Genomic DNA, 17,525 nt, shown 5'->3' with positions numbered 1-17,525 from the left:
CCAATCTAAAGTGTTGAAAATAGCTTGAGAGCAAATCTCTTAACTCCATTGGACACTTCAACTGTCTGAGAAGTCTCGTAACTCCACCTCTTCTTCACTCCGCGGGAGCTTCTCGGCATTACGTCTCCTGATTGAAAGTTTTTTAAACAATAACGAGTGAAAATAGTTAGGTTAGATACATTTGAGTAGGCCTGTTTTGTTACAAATCGATAGCTGTAATACTTCGGTGCAGAAGCAAGCCCGTGAGCCACGAAGGTAAGTTTGCGAGCAGATTCAGATAATTTCCGCCTATTAGACAGCCTAGTCAGCTCATCGTTTTTTGTATTACAACACTTATAGTTCTTAAACCTTTAAAATAGAGTTTAGGAAGATGTATGTAACCACAGTCGTTAGCTTTGGTTAACGATTGAAGCCTTTTCTCTTGTCAAGAGGCTCAACGCGACCGCCGACTTTATTTGCGTGCAGATTCATTTCCGCCTATATTAGACAGCCTGTTTAACGTTTTATTTTGGTATTGCATCACTCATAGCTCTAACGGTTAAAATAGAGTTTAGGAAGATGTATGTAACCACAATCATTAGCTCTTAAAGCCTCGTCTCTTGTCAAAAGGCTCAACTCGACCGCAGACTTTGATGAACACTGCTGGCAGCAGCGACGTCTGTGTCCGTACCATTCTTATCAATGACAGCGTAATCTCGTATCTCCCTGCTCCCAAGTCATAAACCTCGTATCTCCGATTAAACATGGTTTTTGGGAAATGTTGTGTTAATGTTGGTACACAACAGTATATGATAGCAATATAAGGTATAATACCAACTTTAACGATACAATGTTTAATAACTCAAAAAATATGCAGTTTTTTAATTTCCTGAAAAATAATGGTTTTGGAGATGCGAGGATTCCGCCTGACAGCGACGATATACAACTTTATCTCTGATCCAGACATATCAGTTAGCTTATTAGTCATCATGAAGTTCTCTTTCGCGTCTTTTATATGTTCTTATACTGTCAAATACACACGTTGTTATGTCAAAAACACAAAGGGTTCACATAAGCACAGTCCGCTGTGTTTTAAATGTATATCTGCATCAAAAAAGAATTTTCCTTAAAGTGACAGTAACCTTATAAATCTGTGTCACATATTAAAGAGAAAATGAAACTTTTGTAGCTTTATTTAGAGTCATTGCATATTTATTTCATTCAGTTTTCATCTTGAATGCTACTTTTAAATAGACTTACTTGAAACATTTAAGTGTTGTTCAAAATTTGATTGTTCATATTTGTGGGATTATGATGATAAGTCTATATAACCAAAGCATTTTTCAGCGAAACAAGTGTAAAAGTAAAATTGTGCAATATAAAATATAAAAATAATATATAAAATATGCATTAAAGCAGTTACAGCAGTTTCATGCAGCCTTCTTAATATTTTTGAATAATTTATTTTGGGGGCTAGTTATTGATCACCTATGGTTCCGATGTGGTACCGATATTACCGGTATTAGATTCTGGTACCGTACCAAAATTTTGGTATCGAGCCAACCCTAGCGCAGTCCCAGCGCTAAAATCTAATGGAAATTAACTGCAGGCGGTAAGTGAAACTGAGTCATATGTCTGTGTTTTGTTGGCAATTGGTGCGCACATGCTTTAGTTCTGCCCCCCCATCCCCTCTGCACGCGTCGTATGTTTTCGGAAATAATTGTACAGCTGTATCTGTCTTTTATAAATGTGATCAAACTACTCTACGGATATTTGAAGGGTGCGAAACTATTCTGTAAGTACTCAAGACTTACAAGAGATATGCAGAAACTGTCTGCGTTATGGCCACTTTAAAAAAAAATGTTTTCACTGTTAACATGAGTTAATGCACTATGAACTAACATGAATAACTGTATTAACATGAACTAACATTAACAAGGATTAATAAATGCTGAAAAACTAAATCTTTCGTTCATTGTTAGCTAATGCCTTTCTTAATGTTAACTAATAGCACGTTATTGTAAAGTGTTACCCAATTTTTCTTTTTCGGTTTCATTATTATGCTCAATATTAAGTTTTTAATTAGCTTATTAGTTGAGTGCCTACATGAAATATTCCTAGTTAAAAATAAGATTTGTACCGCTGCATAACGATGACAGAAATAAACTGCAATTTTTATTTTTAAAACAAATCCAACTAATTACACAACATTTTACATTTGTAACATTATCTTTATTTTAACAAAAAACTTGTTTTGATATATTATACTTCAGCCACCCAACTGATCAACATCCATGTGATGAAGGTCATTAATCTTCTCTCTGACCTCTCTGTGACTGAGCTTTGTGCTGTAGGCCTGTCTGCTCTCTGAAGTAAGTGGTGCTAACAGAAGACATGGCTTAAATGATTCTATCCCCTCTGATGCAAGGGGCACAAAGAGTGAGTTTGTCTAAAGCATGAGGAGCTGGCATGACAGACTACACTCTCTAAACCAGATCACAAAACCCACCCTGTTCAACCCACTCACAAACACACACATACACGACTGCGATGTGTGGCAAGTGAGCGATTTTACTCTCCGACTATAGGAAATAACTGATATAACAGGTGTTAAATACAAATGCAAGGTGGCATTTGTGACGCAGTTTTCGAGTATGAGTCACCGCACTCAGGTTGTAAACAACTAAATCAACCTGAGGCTGAGAACCACATCCTGGTAGACAACCAGACTCGGCTGAAGAACCAGTCAGTGCAGTAAAATATGACAGAAGGAATTAGATCATTTTCTTCAATAAAGCTTGAGAAACAGATAAATAGGTTGGGATTATAGTGGATCTCTTCCACAATTTATTTATTACATTCTAAAAATGCTGGGTTATTTTCAACTCAGCTTTGGGTCAAAAAGGGACAAACCCAATTGTTGGGTTGTAATTTCACCCATGCAGGATTGTTTTACCCCTCTCTGGGTAAAATATAAACATTTTCTGGGTTAATTTAATCCAGTGGCTGGGTTTGTCTAACCCAATGCCCCTAAACCTACGTCACTGGCCTGAACGCAAATGGGCAATTCCATGAAAATGTCAATCTTTCCATGTATTTACCAAAGGTTTTTACTCTAATAGCACAAATGTCAACGGTGGTTCAAATACCCATGTCAGGTCTCATTTTATGTTTTGTGAAAGGGCATCCCTTATATGTTGGGTATTGTTGCTTCTGGTTTGTGCATTTTAATTTAAAGAAATCCTTGAAAGTTTTTCGTCCCCCCGAAAACCTTTTTTAAAATAGAAAACTTGTGCATAGACTTATATTATTCTAATGTTTAGAATCCATCAACAATGGTTTAGTCAAATATAAACAGATGATTCAGTCAAATATAAACAGATGATTCTGTATATTGGTAACAAATACATTGTCTGATAGTTTACATTTACATTTACATTTATGCATTTGGCAGATGCTTTTATCCATTGCATTATACTATTTTTTTTTTTTTAAATATATGCAATCCCTGGGATAGATGACCTTGGCATTGCTTACGCCATGCTCTAACCACTGAGCCACAGGAAAGCTTACATGTCACTTTTTTATGCATTTGGCAGACGCTTTTATCCAAAGCGACTTACATTGCATTATTACACAGCTCATTTGAATGCTTGAATCTGATTGGCCAGTCGCGACATTCCAAGGGTTGTTATTTTCAAATAACAACTGCTCAAAACTAATAACACCCTGTAACCCGGATTCTGCAAATCATTTTGAGAGGGGCAGTTTAATATTACACAAAATGAATTATAAATATGTCTTTTAATAACATATATGACATTATATTTACAAATGATTCAACCAATTTGCCTGTTCGTGACGTTTGAACGTCGTTTCATACTTTAAAACCGAAACTAAATGGCTTTTCCCCGCGGAAGGTCTGCATTCGGTAAAAATGAGCTAATAAAATACTTCAAATTCACATTTTATGTCCAGTTTTTTTCTCATGTGGCAAGTAGCTGTGTAATAAGCGGGATAATGTACAAGCAGCCAGCTGTTATCGCGAAATAAACCCCGACAGTGTGATCAGGACCCGACGCGAAGCGGAGCGGCGAAGTGGCATCCTGTACATTATCCCTTACTTATACTATACATTTGTTTCTGAGTATGTGCAATCCCTGGGAATTAGCCACCTCGTAAAATAGTTACGTTTTTGCCTTGAAATTGTGTTGTTATTACAATATTAATATGATTTATTCATGAGTAAAACTAAATAAGCTCAAATTCAAAATTCAGCAAAATGTTGCTGAACAAAGACTTTGATCACTCTGAGAATCTGTGTTATTGAAATACTGTTTAGTCACAACAGGAGTAATACATTTTCAAAAAGGTTCCTCATCTCTGAAAAATAAGGAAATTCTCAACTTCCTGTGTAAGGTTTCATATCCACGCCATACCCACATTATTCCTCACAAAGCTGCATAACCACCGGAAGCAGGCATTTCAAACCCACTGAGTCAGGTCATATGACTTTAGCTCAAATTCAGCATCTTCTAGTTTTCCTGTTTTCTAGTACTTCGGTTTTCCCAGAGAAAATACACAGAGCATAAAGTGAGATCAGATATTGCACTTAAGACAGTGACTCTCTTGAGGTGACTTTGCCAGACGTCACTGTGTGGATTACTGGACTGAAGTGTGGCACTAATGGATGTATCTCATTGCAGACTGCAGTCATCAAATTACAGCCAGTCTCAACACATGCTCTACACCATTCAGTAAGAAAATCTGTCCTAATGGCTCTGCATTCTGCTTTTGGAGTGTCTGCACTCCGGGGTATAGAGCGTGGCCTGTGGTCTGTGAAATTAGAAGCTGTTATCCTCCCTCAGGCAAACTAAAGACTATCTGCCTACCCGTGTTTTTAGAAAAATACCGTTGTTACGTCCTTCTCTGAAAATAGGGAAGGAAGCCTGAGGAGCCTTAAACTGGGAGATAAAGCTGAATCAGCAAATTATCACTGACTGAGGACCAGCCGTCACATCTTGTATCTAAAAGCTTAAGCTACCCACTCAAATGTAAATATAGAAACTGAAGGCCAGTCAGCGGAAGCTCTTCAACCAGTCCGGAAGTCATAGTGAGGACAAAGAGAATTATCCTACTGTAATTGCTATCATCTCTATAGCTTTTTTCTATAACTACTACAGTATAATTCCATTGAGCTCACCTTCTCATTCAAAGCCATTTAAAGTACAATTGTTTGCGATGCCGGATCCTCTGCGGTGGCTGCACTGGGGAGCAATGATGCTAGAGCAGAACTGTCATCTTGATAACTATCTATTTCTATTGTTTTACTTTATAGCACTACAGAGAAAAGCCCGATCTGTGTGTGCTCTCAGTGACTCGTGATTTACTACCCCCTCTTTCTCTGTCTCCGTCTTAAATAGGTTTTATGAGTGTAATAGTGTCTTCACTTTTATAAGATCAATAGAACAGTGGCAGGCAGACAGCAGAACCTGCATCCCAGTACACCACAGTGTCTGGGGTGCTGGCCATCTCTCTCCAACTTTAATCATTTAGCTGATCCAAAACTATGTTTTAACTTTGCTCTTCAATTCCACTCTAATCTGGAAAATAAAAGGTGTGCGTTATGAATAAATCAATGAGGTTTGAGAATCCCACCATGACTGTTTCCTAACAGCTTGCCAGCATCTCTGAGAGGGGGATCGTCCAACAGCTACGCACCATCTGTAGATCTCTCCCTCCCCTTTTGAATGTATAATGTCTACTTTAAAACCATAAATTGCCCTGCAAGTGCAAGCTTATGCATAAATGCTTTCGAAATAGAGCAATCGATACGTATTTCATAGATCAAAATAAAGTGATCTCTGTCTTTTTTCGTTCATTTCGCTCATCTTTGCATAGGCTCGGATCTCCATCTAGATCCCTCAGCAGCGAAGACCTCCTCTGGACTATAAAAGATCATTTTTACCTTTAATGGTGTTGATCACATTGTTGCCGTCCTTGATAACATCCTTGAGGAACTTGCTGGTTCTTTCCAGCTCGTTTTCGTAGCATTTCAATCTTTCTCTGAAATCGGGACTATCGGAGTAACAGTCGCTGAACTCCAGCGGAGGATGCCCCATTCTGACCCCACAGATCAATGAAGACGACCGGCCTTTTGTTATCAGTGAAGTACACAAACCGCGGCAGAGCTGTCGTTTGATCACTTTGTTATAACAATCAAGTTAATCGCGGTTAATCAGTTTCGATAAAGTTCCCCATTTTTAACATATTGGACGATGTGCAAGAAACGAATCCAACGCCCCAGTGGTGACTGACTCCGTGTGCACGCGGTGTTGCGCTAGACTTCAGCAGAATACGAGAAGTGACAAACCAAAGCATTAAAACTACAAATAAAGACAGAGAAAAGTATTTAGGTTTCTATACTTTTCCTTGTTGTGGAAGCGGAGGGATTGGCAAACGTGGGCAGGGCCACATTTTGAGTACTCCTACATTATTGGGCGGCAAATGTTCAAGTGTTGCTAGCTCATTTGTGAGGCACGAGAGTGTCTTCCACCAGGGCGCGCATGTGGTCTCGCAAAGACAAATCCTCCATTGAGATGCATTGAAATCTAAGGATGTCCTCGTCATACTGCAAATATTTTTAGACTTAAAATAAGAATCGTTGAAATGTGCAAATCGTAAGCAAAAATTAGCATTACGTACGAATTCAGATATTCCCAATCAACCTCAACAAAATGATAAATAAAACTACGTTCCAGCAAGCGCAATTGATTGTGGTAGGGCCAACCTCAGCAACGTTGAGAAAAGTAACAGGTACCATGTGGCAAAGGCGCATTGTTACTTTATCAGCAGCCTAGACAAAAACGTCAATGACAGTGATGCATTTTAGTAATCATTTAATTGAAAATATAACGTTAATAGTTGCAACTTAGAATTATTATGTAGACCCATTCTTATTTGCCGATAAAAGACAGCGTCCGGGCCACCAAACCTCGCCTATCTTGCAAACTCATTTCATAGTACTTGCCATTCTACACAGTTATTATATTTCTAAACTCCACACTGATTCTGAGTCTTAAAGTGACACTGTTTGATATGTGTGAATAAATGTGAAAATAAAAATATTAAAGCTCAGTTAAAAACATACCACGGTTTAGCCTCATAGAATATACTTATCAAATGACAATCTATGAATCAAATTATTTTCGACTCGCAAGAGCCGATGTTTTCCTTCATTTGTATTTTTGTTGCAATATTATAAGACATTATTATTGTTAATTATTAAATTATTTTTTTCATTTGTTTGTTCGTTCATGTGTTTACATTACGAAAATAGGATTAACAATTGACAATTATTAACAATATGCAGAGCAAAAACAAAATAGCCATCAATGCGATAAGGATTACACAAAAGTGCCAAAAAGACTAACAGCAAAAAAAATAAAAAAATAAAAGAAACCATTATTAATTTCTTTAGTGGCATGTTGGCGTTTTTGACGTTGAACATCCGATGACGTTTCTATATCCGTGTAAAGATGGCGGACGTAGAGGAGTCCAGCAAGCCTTTGGTAAGAGACAAAACACGCTAACAAAACATTTAAACATCCTTAAAACATGCTGTCAGTTCTCTCACCGTGTTTGGGTTTTTTTGTGTATATGAGTGCGAATCTTATGTTGTTGCTTTGGAAGCCTAAAAACGCAAATTCTGTCAGTAAACTCTCCTGATGTGACTGTACATGTAAAGACAGATGGTCGTTTCTCGGCTCGTCAGAACATTTACTCAGTTGAACGAGTTTTGTTACAATTGTCCTTTGTTCACACGATAAAGTTTTGTATTTTTATGGAAAACACGAGGACGTGTTTGACAGCGCAGAGCTACGAAAGTATGTAAACACTGACAGCGTGCAATCTGAAACTGCGCAGACGCTCTCTCTCTCTCTCTCTTCCTGTCTCTCTCTTTCATAAACTTAATTTGCCAAACACCAGGCATTGGTAACCTGTAGTTAGGAATACTTGCCATCTGCTGTGTAGGTCTCCTATTGATGTAGATGAACGTGAACTGCATGTAAAATGTCATACTTGTCCTGATTTGCCATAACTGATTAAAACAGCCATTCTTCTTGTCACAGTTTGCAGGTTTATCTGACATTTCAATATCGGAAGACATTCCAGTGGAGGGGGACATATCTGTGCCGATAGGCTCGCAAAATGCTGACAATGACCTCTCGACGCTGGATGAGCCTGTCAAAGACACCATTGTAAGTGAAGATGTAGTGAGTTGTGCCAGACAGGTTAATCGGCCAATATTTGCTCTTATTAAGTTAAGTGACATTGGCCAGTGTCTATAGCTTTTAAGTAAATTAAGTCATTGCCTTCTTCACAGTGTGACCAGCATGATAAAAGCAGCTCTAAGTATTATGTCAAGTATTATGGATCATTTCTCTTACTCTGCCTTTGCTTTGTTTGTGGGTCTCAGATGAGGGATTTGAGAGCTGTTGGGCAGAAGTTTGTCCATGTGATGTACCCCAAGAAAAGTTCTGCACTCCTCAGAGACTGTAAGTTTATCCATAGTTTATAAATAATAGAAATGATTTATCTATTACAGAATACATATAAGATGTGACTTATTTATAATCTTATATTAGTTATAAATTGTATTATTGCTCCTGTATGACATATCGCTTATTGCTCCCTGAACTCTCTGTAAGTCGCTTTGGATAAAGCGTCTGCTAAATGTAAATGTAAATAAATGCTAATGAGCCAATGTCACGTTTAAACAAATCTAATGAGAAATGTATATTTGTGTTTTCTGTTTTTTAGGGGATTTGTGGGGACCTCTCTTACTCTGTGTCACCCTGGCCTTGTAAGTAGTAATGTTTCATTAAAATTTGATTTCATGTGTTAACAAGTGAGGTTTACATAGGAGTAAAAACTTTTAAAATACAATTTTATAGGATGAAGTGTAAACAATGTAAACCCTAGATTATATCATGATTATTGCACAAAAAAAGGGGAGGAAATCTTGATGACCCAGAGACATGCCCATCCCAGTTATAATAGGTGTTTACGCCTCTGGCAGCTAACACTACTGAGACTTTGTGATTTTCCCAGAATGCTCCAGGGTGGGTCGGCAGACAGTGAGGAAGATGGCAGGCCGCAGTTTGCAGAAGTCTTTGTCATCATTTGGTTTGGTTCTGTAATCATCACCCTTAATTCTAAACTCCTGGGAGGAACTATGTAAGTAAACAGTCTGATTTGTGTAGCCGTTTAATTTAAACAGTACTTTGGGTCAATACATTTTATTGCTGACATTTTCTTGTGAAACACAGTTTACATACAGTCATCCCTCAAACATTCTGTATAAAAACATTATTTGGTTATTGCATCTCATTGGTAACTTTTTAAAGCATGCTTTGATTTTACAATTGAGGTATGACTGTGTATAATTTGCTGTTGGACAAAAGTTTAGTTGGGCGTGGGACAATCATTTCTTCAATTAATGTTAGCCACAGCATTTATTTTACTAATGCATCGAAAACCTCTTTTTTTATTTTTCTAGAACTACAAACTGAACAGGTTTATGCAATGAATGAATGTACTGAATTATTAAAACCATATAATTCCCCCTTTTCTGTCTTATTTACTTTTGGTCTTTTTAGTTCCTTCTTCCAGAGTCTGTGTGTGTTGGGGTACTGTATTCTGCCTCTCACTGTGGCCATGATTGTTTGCCGCATTGTTCTGTTGGGGAGCTCAGGCGGCATTAGTTTTGCTGTCCGCCTCATAGTTGTCACCGCCTCCTTCGGCTGGTCAACATTTGGTAAGGACCAATTAAATCAATTCTGTATTTTCAGCTGTTTAACTGAAATATGGATTTTTATGGATTGACTCACAAGCTTTTCAGGTAGAGCCTGTGGTCACCACTAGGTGGCAATGTAGGCTTGTTCTGAATTTTCTTTCTCTGTTTCTTAACTTTCTGTTATCAGTAAACATTGTTGCAGGTTTCACGGCAATTTTGGTCTGTGGTGACACTCATTGTTTTTTTCTCAGGCACACAGCCCTTAGGGGTTTTAGTGATATTTGACCACTAGTGCTTTGTGTGTGTGTGCTTTACTGTGTACAGATTATGTCTATCCCCTAAATTTGATAAAACGACCTTTTAGGGACATTCATTGTTGCTTTTTTTATATTTTATTTTATTTAAAAAATGTTTTCTTTCAAGGGTAGAATTAGGGTTATAGTACTTAACAATACAAACATACCAACACAATAGAAGTTGATTTTAAGTCAGTATATACTGTACATATCTAATTAAGTGTGTGTTTGTGTCCATGTTTCATCCACAGCCTCAACAGCTTTTCTTGCAGACAGTCAGCCGGCCAATAGAAAAGCTCTGGTTGTGTATCCGGTATTCCTGTTTTACTTTGTGATCGGCTGGATGATTTTGACATTTTCGCCCTCTCGTTAGCATACATATACCCTATGCCAGTAGCACAACAGACTTCCCTTTCTTTAAGACAACCAGTATAGTAGACCGCCTAGGAGCTGGCCAACGATTGTTCTAAACCAAAAGAGGCGGAAAACTTTGACTTTGATGGAGATTCACAAAGTGACAAACAGAGGAGAGTTTGGGTATTCATCGATGTAACTGTAACTCCTGCCATCTCTCATTCAGAAGGATAAGAGGACAGAAGAGATGTGAAGGACTCAATTCAGCACTACAAATTTAACAGCAGCCTACATCAGTCTCACCAGACTACAGATGCTAACTCATTGTGTTATTGTATGTATGTGTAAATATTTGAGTCTGGATGTGTTTAATTAAATTGAAGTATGTGATCACACCTCTAGACATGCTTAGTACCGTGTGTTGGGTATGAGCCGTTTCATTGTTTGTGTGAATGAATGGATGTGTTTACGGGATTGTATGTGTGTCTGGTTCTGTTGAGAGCTGTAAAATCTTGCTGAAGAATTATCCAGCTCTTGTTAGACTGCACATTCAGTGAAGTGTTTACTGGCAGGTGATTCGCCTCACAGCACCGTACACATCAGCAGGCCTCGAGATGGTTGAAGTTTCTTTTCTTTGGTCTTTTCCCTTTTGTTCTGATGTTTGGGGTTCATTTCATTTATTTCGGTGTTCTAACCGCTGGTGGATGTTAAAACATTCCTGAATGAAATAAAAAGCAGCTTTCTAAGTACTACAGAAGGGTCTGTCTTTTTGTCTATTTTTATTTGAAGAATACATAAAAAATGTAATATGTGGTTGAACCGGATTTGAGGGGCAGTTGTTGCTGTCTGTATGAATGGAGGGATCTGTCATTTGAAACATTTTTGAGTGGAATCCTCATACATGCAGAGTCTTCTCAGTGTCTCGCACTCTCAATGACACACAGACTTTCACTCTCTTTTCCTCTCCATGTGATTTTAAATCTAATTAGAAAGACTTTCCATCTTGTGTGTCTAAAAAAAGACTTTAATTTTCACTTCTTATGCATTGCAGCACCTGAACCACAAGGTGTAACTGAGGTGTGCATGCGTGACAGTGATTAAATAATAGGTGTGTGTGAGAGAATCTCAAATGTTTTCATCTGACCTTTGTGTGGAGTTGGCAGTGTTTCGCTTGCTCAGCTTGTGCTGTTGACAGTAATACCTGTCTGTTAGATTTTGATTCTTTTTATACTCTTGTTTTCAAAAATCATGTTTTTTTGTTGTGCATTCCAATTAATATCAATCAAACTGCAGTTGGTTTGTTTTGATTTAAGCCATAATAACAAAAAATACAATAAAAACATGATAACACAATATTAAACATGATTTTTGAAAACTTTTGAGTTATCTAATTTTGGAACCAAACTCTTCATATAAATATTTCAACCAATAGAGAACAAAAAAAGAGGGAACAAAGATTATAAAAGGGAACAAACAGTGACCTTTCGATCACTTTTCAGCTTTGTATATTCTTCTAAAATAAACGAGTCATTTTAGAAGAACAATAGCGTTTTGGATACATTTAGGGAGCCATATGACCAATACATGTGTCAAATGGTTAGTTCCTGTTTGCATAGGTATCCAAAAAGTATAGTTACATGTGCGGAGTCATCTACATGATGCACCTTATCTTGGTTGTCCCAGAGGGATTGTTCCTTCTAGTAAATGTATGTTGCTTTGAAATTGCCTTGTAGGCATCTGATAATGACTATATAATTCAATTGAAATGGTGAAATGGATTATGGACCATTTTTTCAGTATCTGAACTGGTTTTATATGCGAATACTGATACTGATGTAGGAACTGAACAGATACGGCAATTCTCATTCTTTCATCATTTACTCACCCTCTCATGTGATTCTAAACCTGTAAGACTTTCTTTTGCATAACACAAAAGAAGATGGCGGCCAGTTGCCGCCCGCATCAAGGTTAAATAGCTGACACTGGCCTTAAGAACGGTAACGGCAATTTTCCCCCTTTACCTTAATTCACTGCTCCACGTCTACATCCCCTCCCATCATCTTCGGTCTGTAAATAAGCGACGTCTGGTTGTTCCATCACAGCGAGGCACCAAATCGATGGCAAAAACCTTTACTCATTCGGTTCCCCTGTGGTGGAATGAACTGCCAGCCTCCACCCAACTGCAGCATCCTTCACAACTTTCAAAAAACAATTCAAAATACCTGCTCCGCATTTATCTGACTAACCAATAACTGTCTATGTTTTGTGTCTAATAAAAAAATATTTCATTTTGTTCATTCTCTCCCTTGCTCACTCCACCTTTAATCCTCCTAGTAGCATGGTCTTGTAAATTAACGATACTGTTTAGCGTGTTGACAAAATCTTATATGCTCTCCTACTTGTAAGTCGCTTTGGATAAAAGCGTCTGCCAAATGAATGAATGTAAATGTAAGATATTGTGAAGAACGTTGGTACCAAACAACTTTGCCCCCTATTGACTTGCATTATATGGACACAAACCACACAGACATTTCTCAAAATATCTTTGTTTGTGTTCCACAGAAAAAAAGAGAGTCATATACAGGTTTTGAATAACATGAGGGTCCTTTTCCCCACTACAAAAGAACAAAGGATAAAGAATCCTATAAGATAACTGGAGCTTTCTAAAATGTTGAATCGTACGCCACACTAACATGATTAGTGCTTATGGCTCCAATAACCAGCGATTTATAAAGGTCTGTCATTAGATTCGATGCAGGGAACACGTTTTGTCAAAAATCAAAGTTTGGTTTGGATAAAACCATCTTGCAAAACAGTTATATCAATCACAGGATGTCACAGTTGTTCAAAAACAAAAAGCATTGTTCCACAGGGAAACCAGATTATTTTGCTGCTGTTGCTCTTTTAGATGATATTGCTCTTTTAGTTGGCATTCTCTTATGCTTGAACCATTCACCTTATTAACAGTAATGAACAGCAGCACATATTCTTCGAAACTCTGGAACAAACGAGAACTGGACTTTATTGAACAATTTATGCTGCAGGTGTAACACAACAGCAGTGCTGAGCTGAGCTCTCCTATGACCAGGTTGACTTTCTGTATAATCTTACTGTCATGTTTCAGGAATGTAATGATCAGAGCATCAGCTGCAGTCGTTTGATTTAGATTTAATTCTAGGCTGCTGCAGCTGTACCTAGGCTCATTGCACATTAAAGCACACCGCATCACCCAGGGGCATCATGATGTATGGAAAAATGCAGTGCTGATACTTTTAATCAAACAATCCCATCTTTAGGTTGACGGACACGACAGAGGTCTTATCCCCACCGGTGTATCAGACACCTTCCTTTGTTTTTATTTGTTATCTATTTTTTAAAATATTTCATAATATTTTATTCCAGGCTTACTGTATGTAGGTGGAAAAGTAAAATTCTCCTGAGGGCTAATTCCCTTATAAAAAACAAAACAAATTTCTGGCAGTGGAAAGTGTGTGTGTGTGTGTGTGTGTGTGTGCGTCTGTGCGTGCGTGCGTGTGTGCGTGTGGAGAGAGAGAGTTGTTTTTCTGTTACATTAATAACAGTAATAAGTGGGTTCAGGTTGGGGCAGAGGAGAGAGGTCACTTTTAACTCTAAGATACCTCAGAGCAGCTGCTCCCGATCTCAGATGTGATCATGGCGTTTTAGACTCCAGACCTCACCTCACTTTCTTTCTGTCTTTATTTCTAAAATATCAACAGTTTAGAGCAGGTCAGTCATCAGTGCACTGCGGCCCAAAAGACTCTCTAAGATTGCGAGCCTGTCTTCTGTATCCTCTCATGACTGATTTGTGATGGTAGTCACAATCTAAATCCCTGTTTTACATCTAATACATAATACATAATCTGTGTACTATTAAACTCCGCCTTAATCTGTATTAATGTAAAAAATATTTATTGACATTGTTGTATAAACAATGTGAAGTATGTTCCAGAACACATGACATTTTGAAGGATATTTTGGGAGCAGGAGGGTGGAATTAGTCTTGGTGCAAAGGCACCAAATTTGGGCTTATTTAAAGGTCCAATGGGTATTTTTTTGGAGGATCTACTGACAGAAATACAATGTAATATACATAACTATGTCTTCAGAGGTGTATACAGACCTTACACAATGAAGCGTTATGTTTTTATTATCTTAGAATGAGCTATTTCTATCTACATACACTGCCCCTTGCGTGGATTTCAACATGTTGTTTCTATAGTAGCCCTACGGACAAATTGCTCTAGTGCGTTCCGTAAATACGTTATCTCCTTCGGCAAAGAAGTGAAAACGTGATGACATCTTTGTCCTGTGACAGCCACCGCAGTGCTTCGAAAGGGAGCGGGGAGGGGCGAAGTGAGCCGTTTGTTGCAATTCGCAATCTCACCGCTAGATGTCGCAACATTTCATACACTGGACCTTTACAAAGGACTGGAATTAAACATGTCCATTTTCAGGCATTTTTAAAATATTTTTTATAAAAAAAAGTTTAAATAGTGTCAATAACATTCATATCATGGCCCGGAAAATATGGATCCTAAAATTAGTATTTTCTTGTAATAAGAGAGATATTAATGAAAATCAATAACTTTAATGACATGGCCTGCAAGTTCTTCTGTAATTTGAAGGGCTTTTACATAATACAAAGTCACTCAAAGCAGGACGTACAAATGAAAGGGAAGAAATATTCCCATCGTTAAAAATCCATTGTTTTGGAAATGTGAGGAAGTTGTGAACATTTAGAAAAGCAGATCAGACAAAGCATTGGAATTTCTTACTTTGAAATCTTTCATCTTAAAGGATAACATCTGAGAGCTTCGGAGAAGGACAGTACGGTGTCTGTATGGGCGTATGGGCAATTTTGACCAGCCTGTGAAAAAAACATTTGATGTCTTCATTCGTGTTTTTGATGTAGATCTCAATGCCTAGAATGCTTTTCTACTCTGGTCACGGTTAGTCACTGAAATGACATTCTGGAGAGATGAGTGAGCAGAAATCTGCTTTAAACTTCAAATGACCCTCTAGAGATCTGAAGCACATATACTATATCAAATAGGTCCTGCAAAAGCACCTCTTCAAGATACCTTTGTAACAACATCTGGTTGCAATCAGAAAAAAAATGTGTCTGAAGAGAGGACATGAAATTACAGGGTTAAATCTCAGCAGTGCAAATTGAGATGGTTTGTGGCTTCAATCTATAACTTTTCCTTTTTCCTGGTAAAGTGGTTATGGGGACTGCATGGATGTGGTGGTTTGTTGCGTGAGTGAATAGTATTTCATACTTGATACTGTATACCTGATTATGTTCATAATGTTTGAAAAGCATTCTATGTAATTCTATTGGTTGGTTCTTTTAAATGTTTTTTTTAAGAGAGCTTTTATTCTACAAGGTCTTTTTTAAATGTGTGCCATAATTTGTTGGAGTGAAACTGATCAAGCTTCTCTACAACCTCACGGGAATGTTTGAAAAATGGGTTTAATACTGTTTTATTATTTTATTAAAATGCTCATGCTGAGGCTTTGAATTACATACAGTAATTTAAAAACTCATTCAGGAACTCATTTTCAGAGTTATTATTATAGATAGTAGTGGCTGAGAATTTGATTTGTCATTTCATTGAGTTGGCATAAATCAAAGTAAAAAAACAGTAAATGTTTATTGGCATGTAATTCTTAGCATCCTTTCTCGGTTTTGTTGTATATGGAACAGTCTAAACCCCTGTTTGCCAAGAAAACAGAGATGATGATGATGAAGATGTGATAATGATCTGATCATTGTTATTTTTGAATTGATATGGTCAGGATGACAATCACAAATTGAATCAAATGAAAATCAAGCATTTGGATGAAAAGGCTGTTAAAAAGAGATTTTGTTTGTTTTTCTCCACAGAGCTTTGGTCAGAACGTGAACAGCTGAATGAGGCATGAGGACATTAATCATCCTTATTACTGCCAATAGTTCTGAAAATAATAGTCTAATCTACTGTGCACACTGATGGAAAATCTATGGGCTGGTGCGCAGTGGTTTAAGCTTGGGACTGCTAATAGGAAGCTTTCATTCCTCACAAGCAGCAAGCCACGAGCCAACACCATTATGCTTTTGAGGAAGACACTTAACCCCATGTTGCTTCGGGAGGGTTATACGTGTAATAAGTGAAAAATTTGAAATTAATTCCTCTATCTTCGGCTGTGTGGTGATAAATTAAGGTAAAACTATCTCAAACTCTTTTAAATGGAACGAAAGTACGCGATGTTACTCCGAACTTTCTCTAATGTGGTGTCTCAATTGAGCGATAACACAGCTCTTGTCACGTGACCATATCTGTACATTCATTGAGCTGTAGGAAAAGTCTGCTGACGAATTAAAGAAGGTGCTTGGGACTCAGGGACAGATTCCTCAGCACAAATATGTGTATGTGTAGGCCTGTGTGTAGATTCTACAAAACAATGAGTGCATTTATGTGCGTGTGTGATCCTCGGCACGCAGGAGTGGGAAGGTTAAAACAGAGTTAGCTTTTGTCTTCTGTCTTTGATACATAACTGGAGTGGGTGCGAGTTCTCTGGAGAACTTCTGATGAGTGTGTGAGAGAAACAGATGTGCGAGCATCTTTCTGGGGATGCATGGTGTTGCTACAGGGGTCTGATAGTAACAATCAGGAGCAGGTTTGAATTCCCTCTCAGGGCTTTATAATGACACTGTTTCAGAGTTTTGTGGGAGATTGGGGTTCACGGTGTTCACATCTCAGCCAACTCTCAGTCTTAAAGCATAAAATATACGCAATTCTTTCAGCAAATGATGGAGCTGTTTCAATTCGAATCCCTATTTAGACACCAACTGTAGCCACACTTTATTAAACAAGATACTGATTGTGTTTGTGGTTTGTAAATATTTGAAGAAATTGACATTTTTATGAACGAATGACAATGCAACATGCACAAAATTATTAATGTAATTCAATAGATTAAATTAAATCAAATCAAATGAATGTAGTACCTTTACAGTGTCAAAACCTGTAAAATATAAACTTTTTAGATTAATATTGTTTTATTTGGTTTTATCTAAATATTTTTTATTTGAG

At 37.6% G+C, this 17,525-nt stretch overlaps 2 protein-coding genes across 3 annotated transcripts in view; one reads left to right on the top strand and one right to left on the bottom strand.

Annotated features, from left to right (window-relative positions):
- ophn1 (oligophrenin 1) overlaps nucleotides 1-6,532 on the bottom strand; it is a 41,612-nt gene extending 35,080 nt beyond the window's left edge. The window contains exon 1 of one of the 2 annotated variants that reach the window (XM_057326235.1): nucleotides 5,948-6,532. In XM_057326235.1, coding sequence (XP_057182218.1) covers nucleotides 5,948-6,101 — 154 coding nt within the window. In that variant the 5' untranslated portion in view covers nucleotides 6,102-6,532. The remainder of the gene's footprint in view (nucleotides 1-5,947) is intronic. The other variant, XM_057326234.1, reaches the window with a different exon arrangement.
- Nucleotides 6,533-7,461: 929 nt separating this feature from the next.
- On the top strand, nucleotides 7,462-11,185 carry yipf6 (Yip1 domain family, member 6). Its single transcript, XM_057362059.1, has 7 exons — nucleotides 7,462-7,550; nucleotides 8,112-8,240; nucleotides 8,459-8,537; nucleotides 8,803-8,845; nucleotides 9,094-9,219; nucleotides 9,642-9,799; nucleotides 10,326-11,185. The coding sequence occupies exons 1-7, from the start codon at nucleotides 7,518-7,520 to the stop codon at nucleotides 10,445-10,447; spliced, it is 690 nt and encodes a 229-aa protein (XP_057218042.1). The 5' UTR covers nucleotides 7,462-7,517; the 3' UTR covers nucleotides 10,448-11,185.
- The last annotated feature ends 6,340 nt before the right edge of the window (nucleotides 11,186-17,525 follow it).

Source organism: Triplophysa rosa, linkage group LG2, assembly GCF_024868665.1.
Source record: "Triplophysa rosa linkage group LG2, Trosa_1v2, whole genome shotgun sequence".
NCBI lineage: Eukaryota > Metazoa > Chordata > Actinopteri > Cypriniformes > Nemacheilidae > Triplophysa > Triplophysa rosa.
The sequence above is the reverse complement of the archived record's forward strand: the minus strand, read 5'-3'. Positions and strand labels throughout refer to the sequence as shown.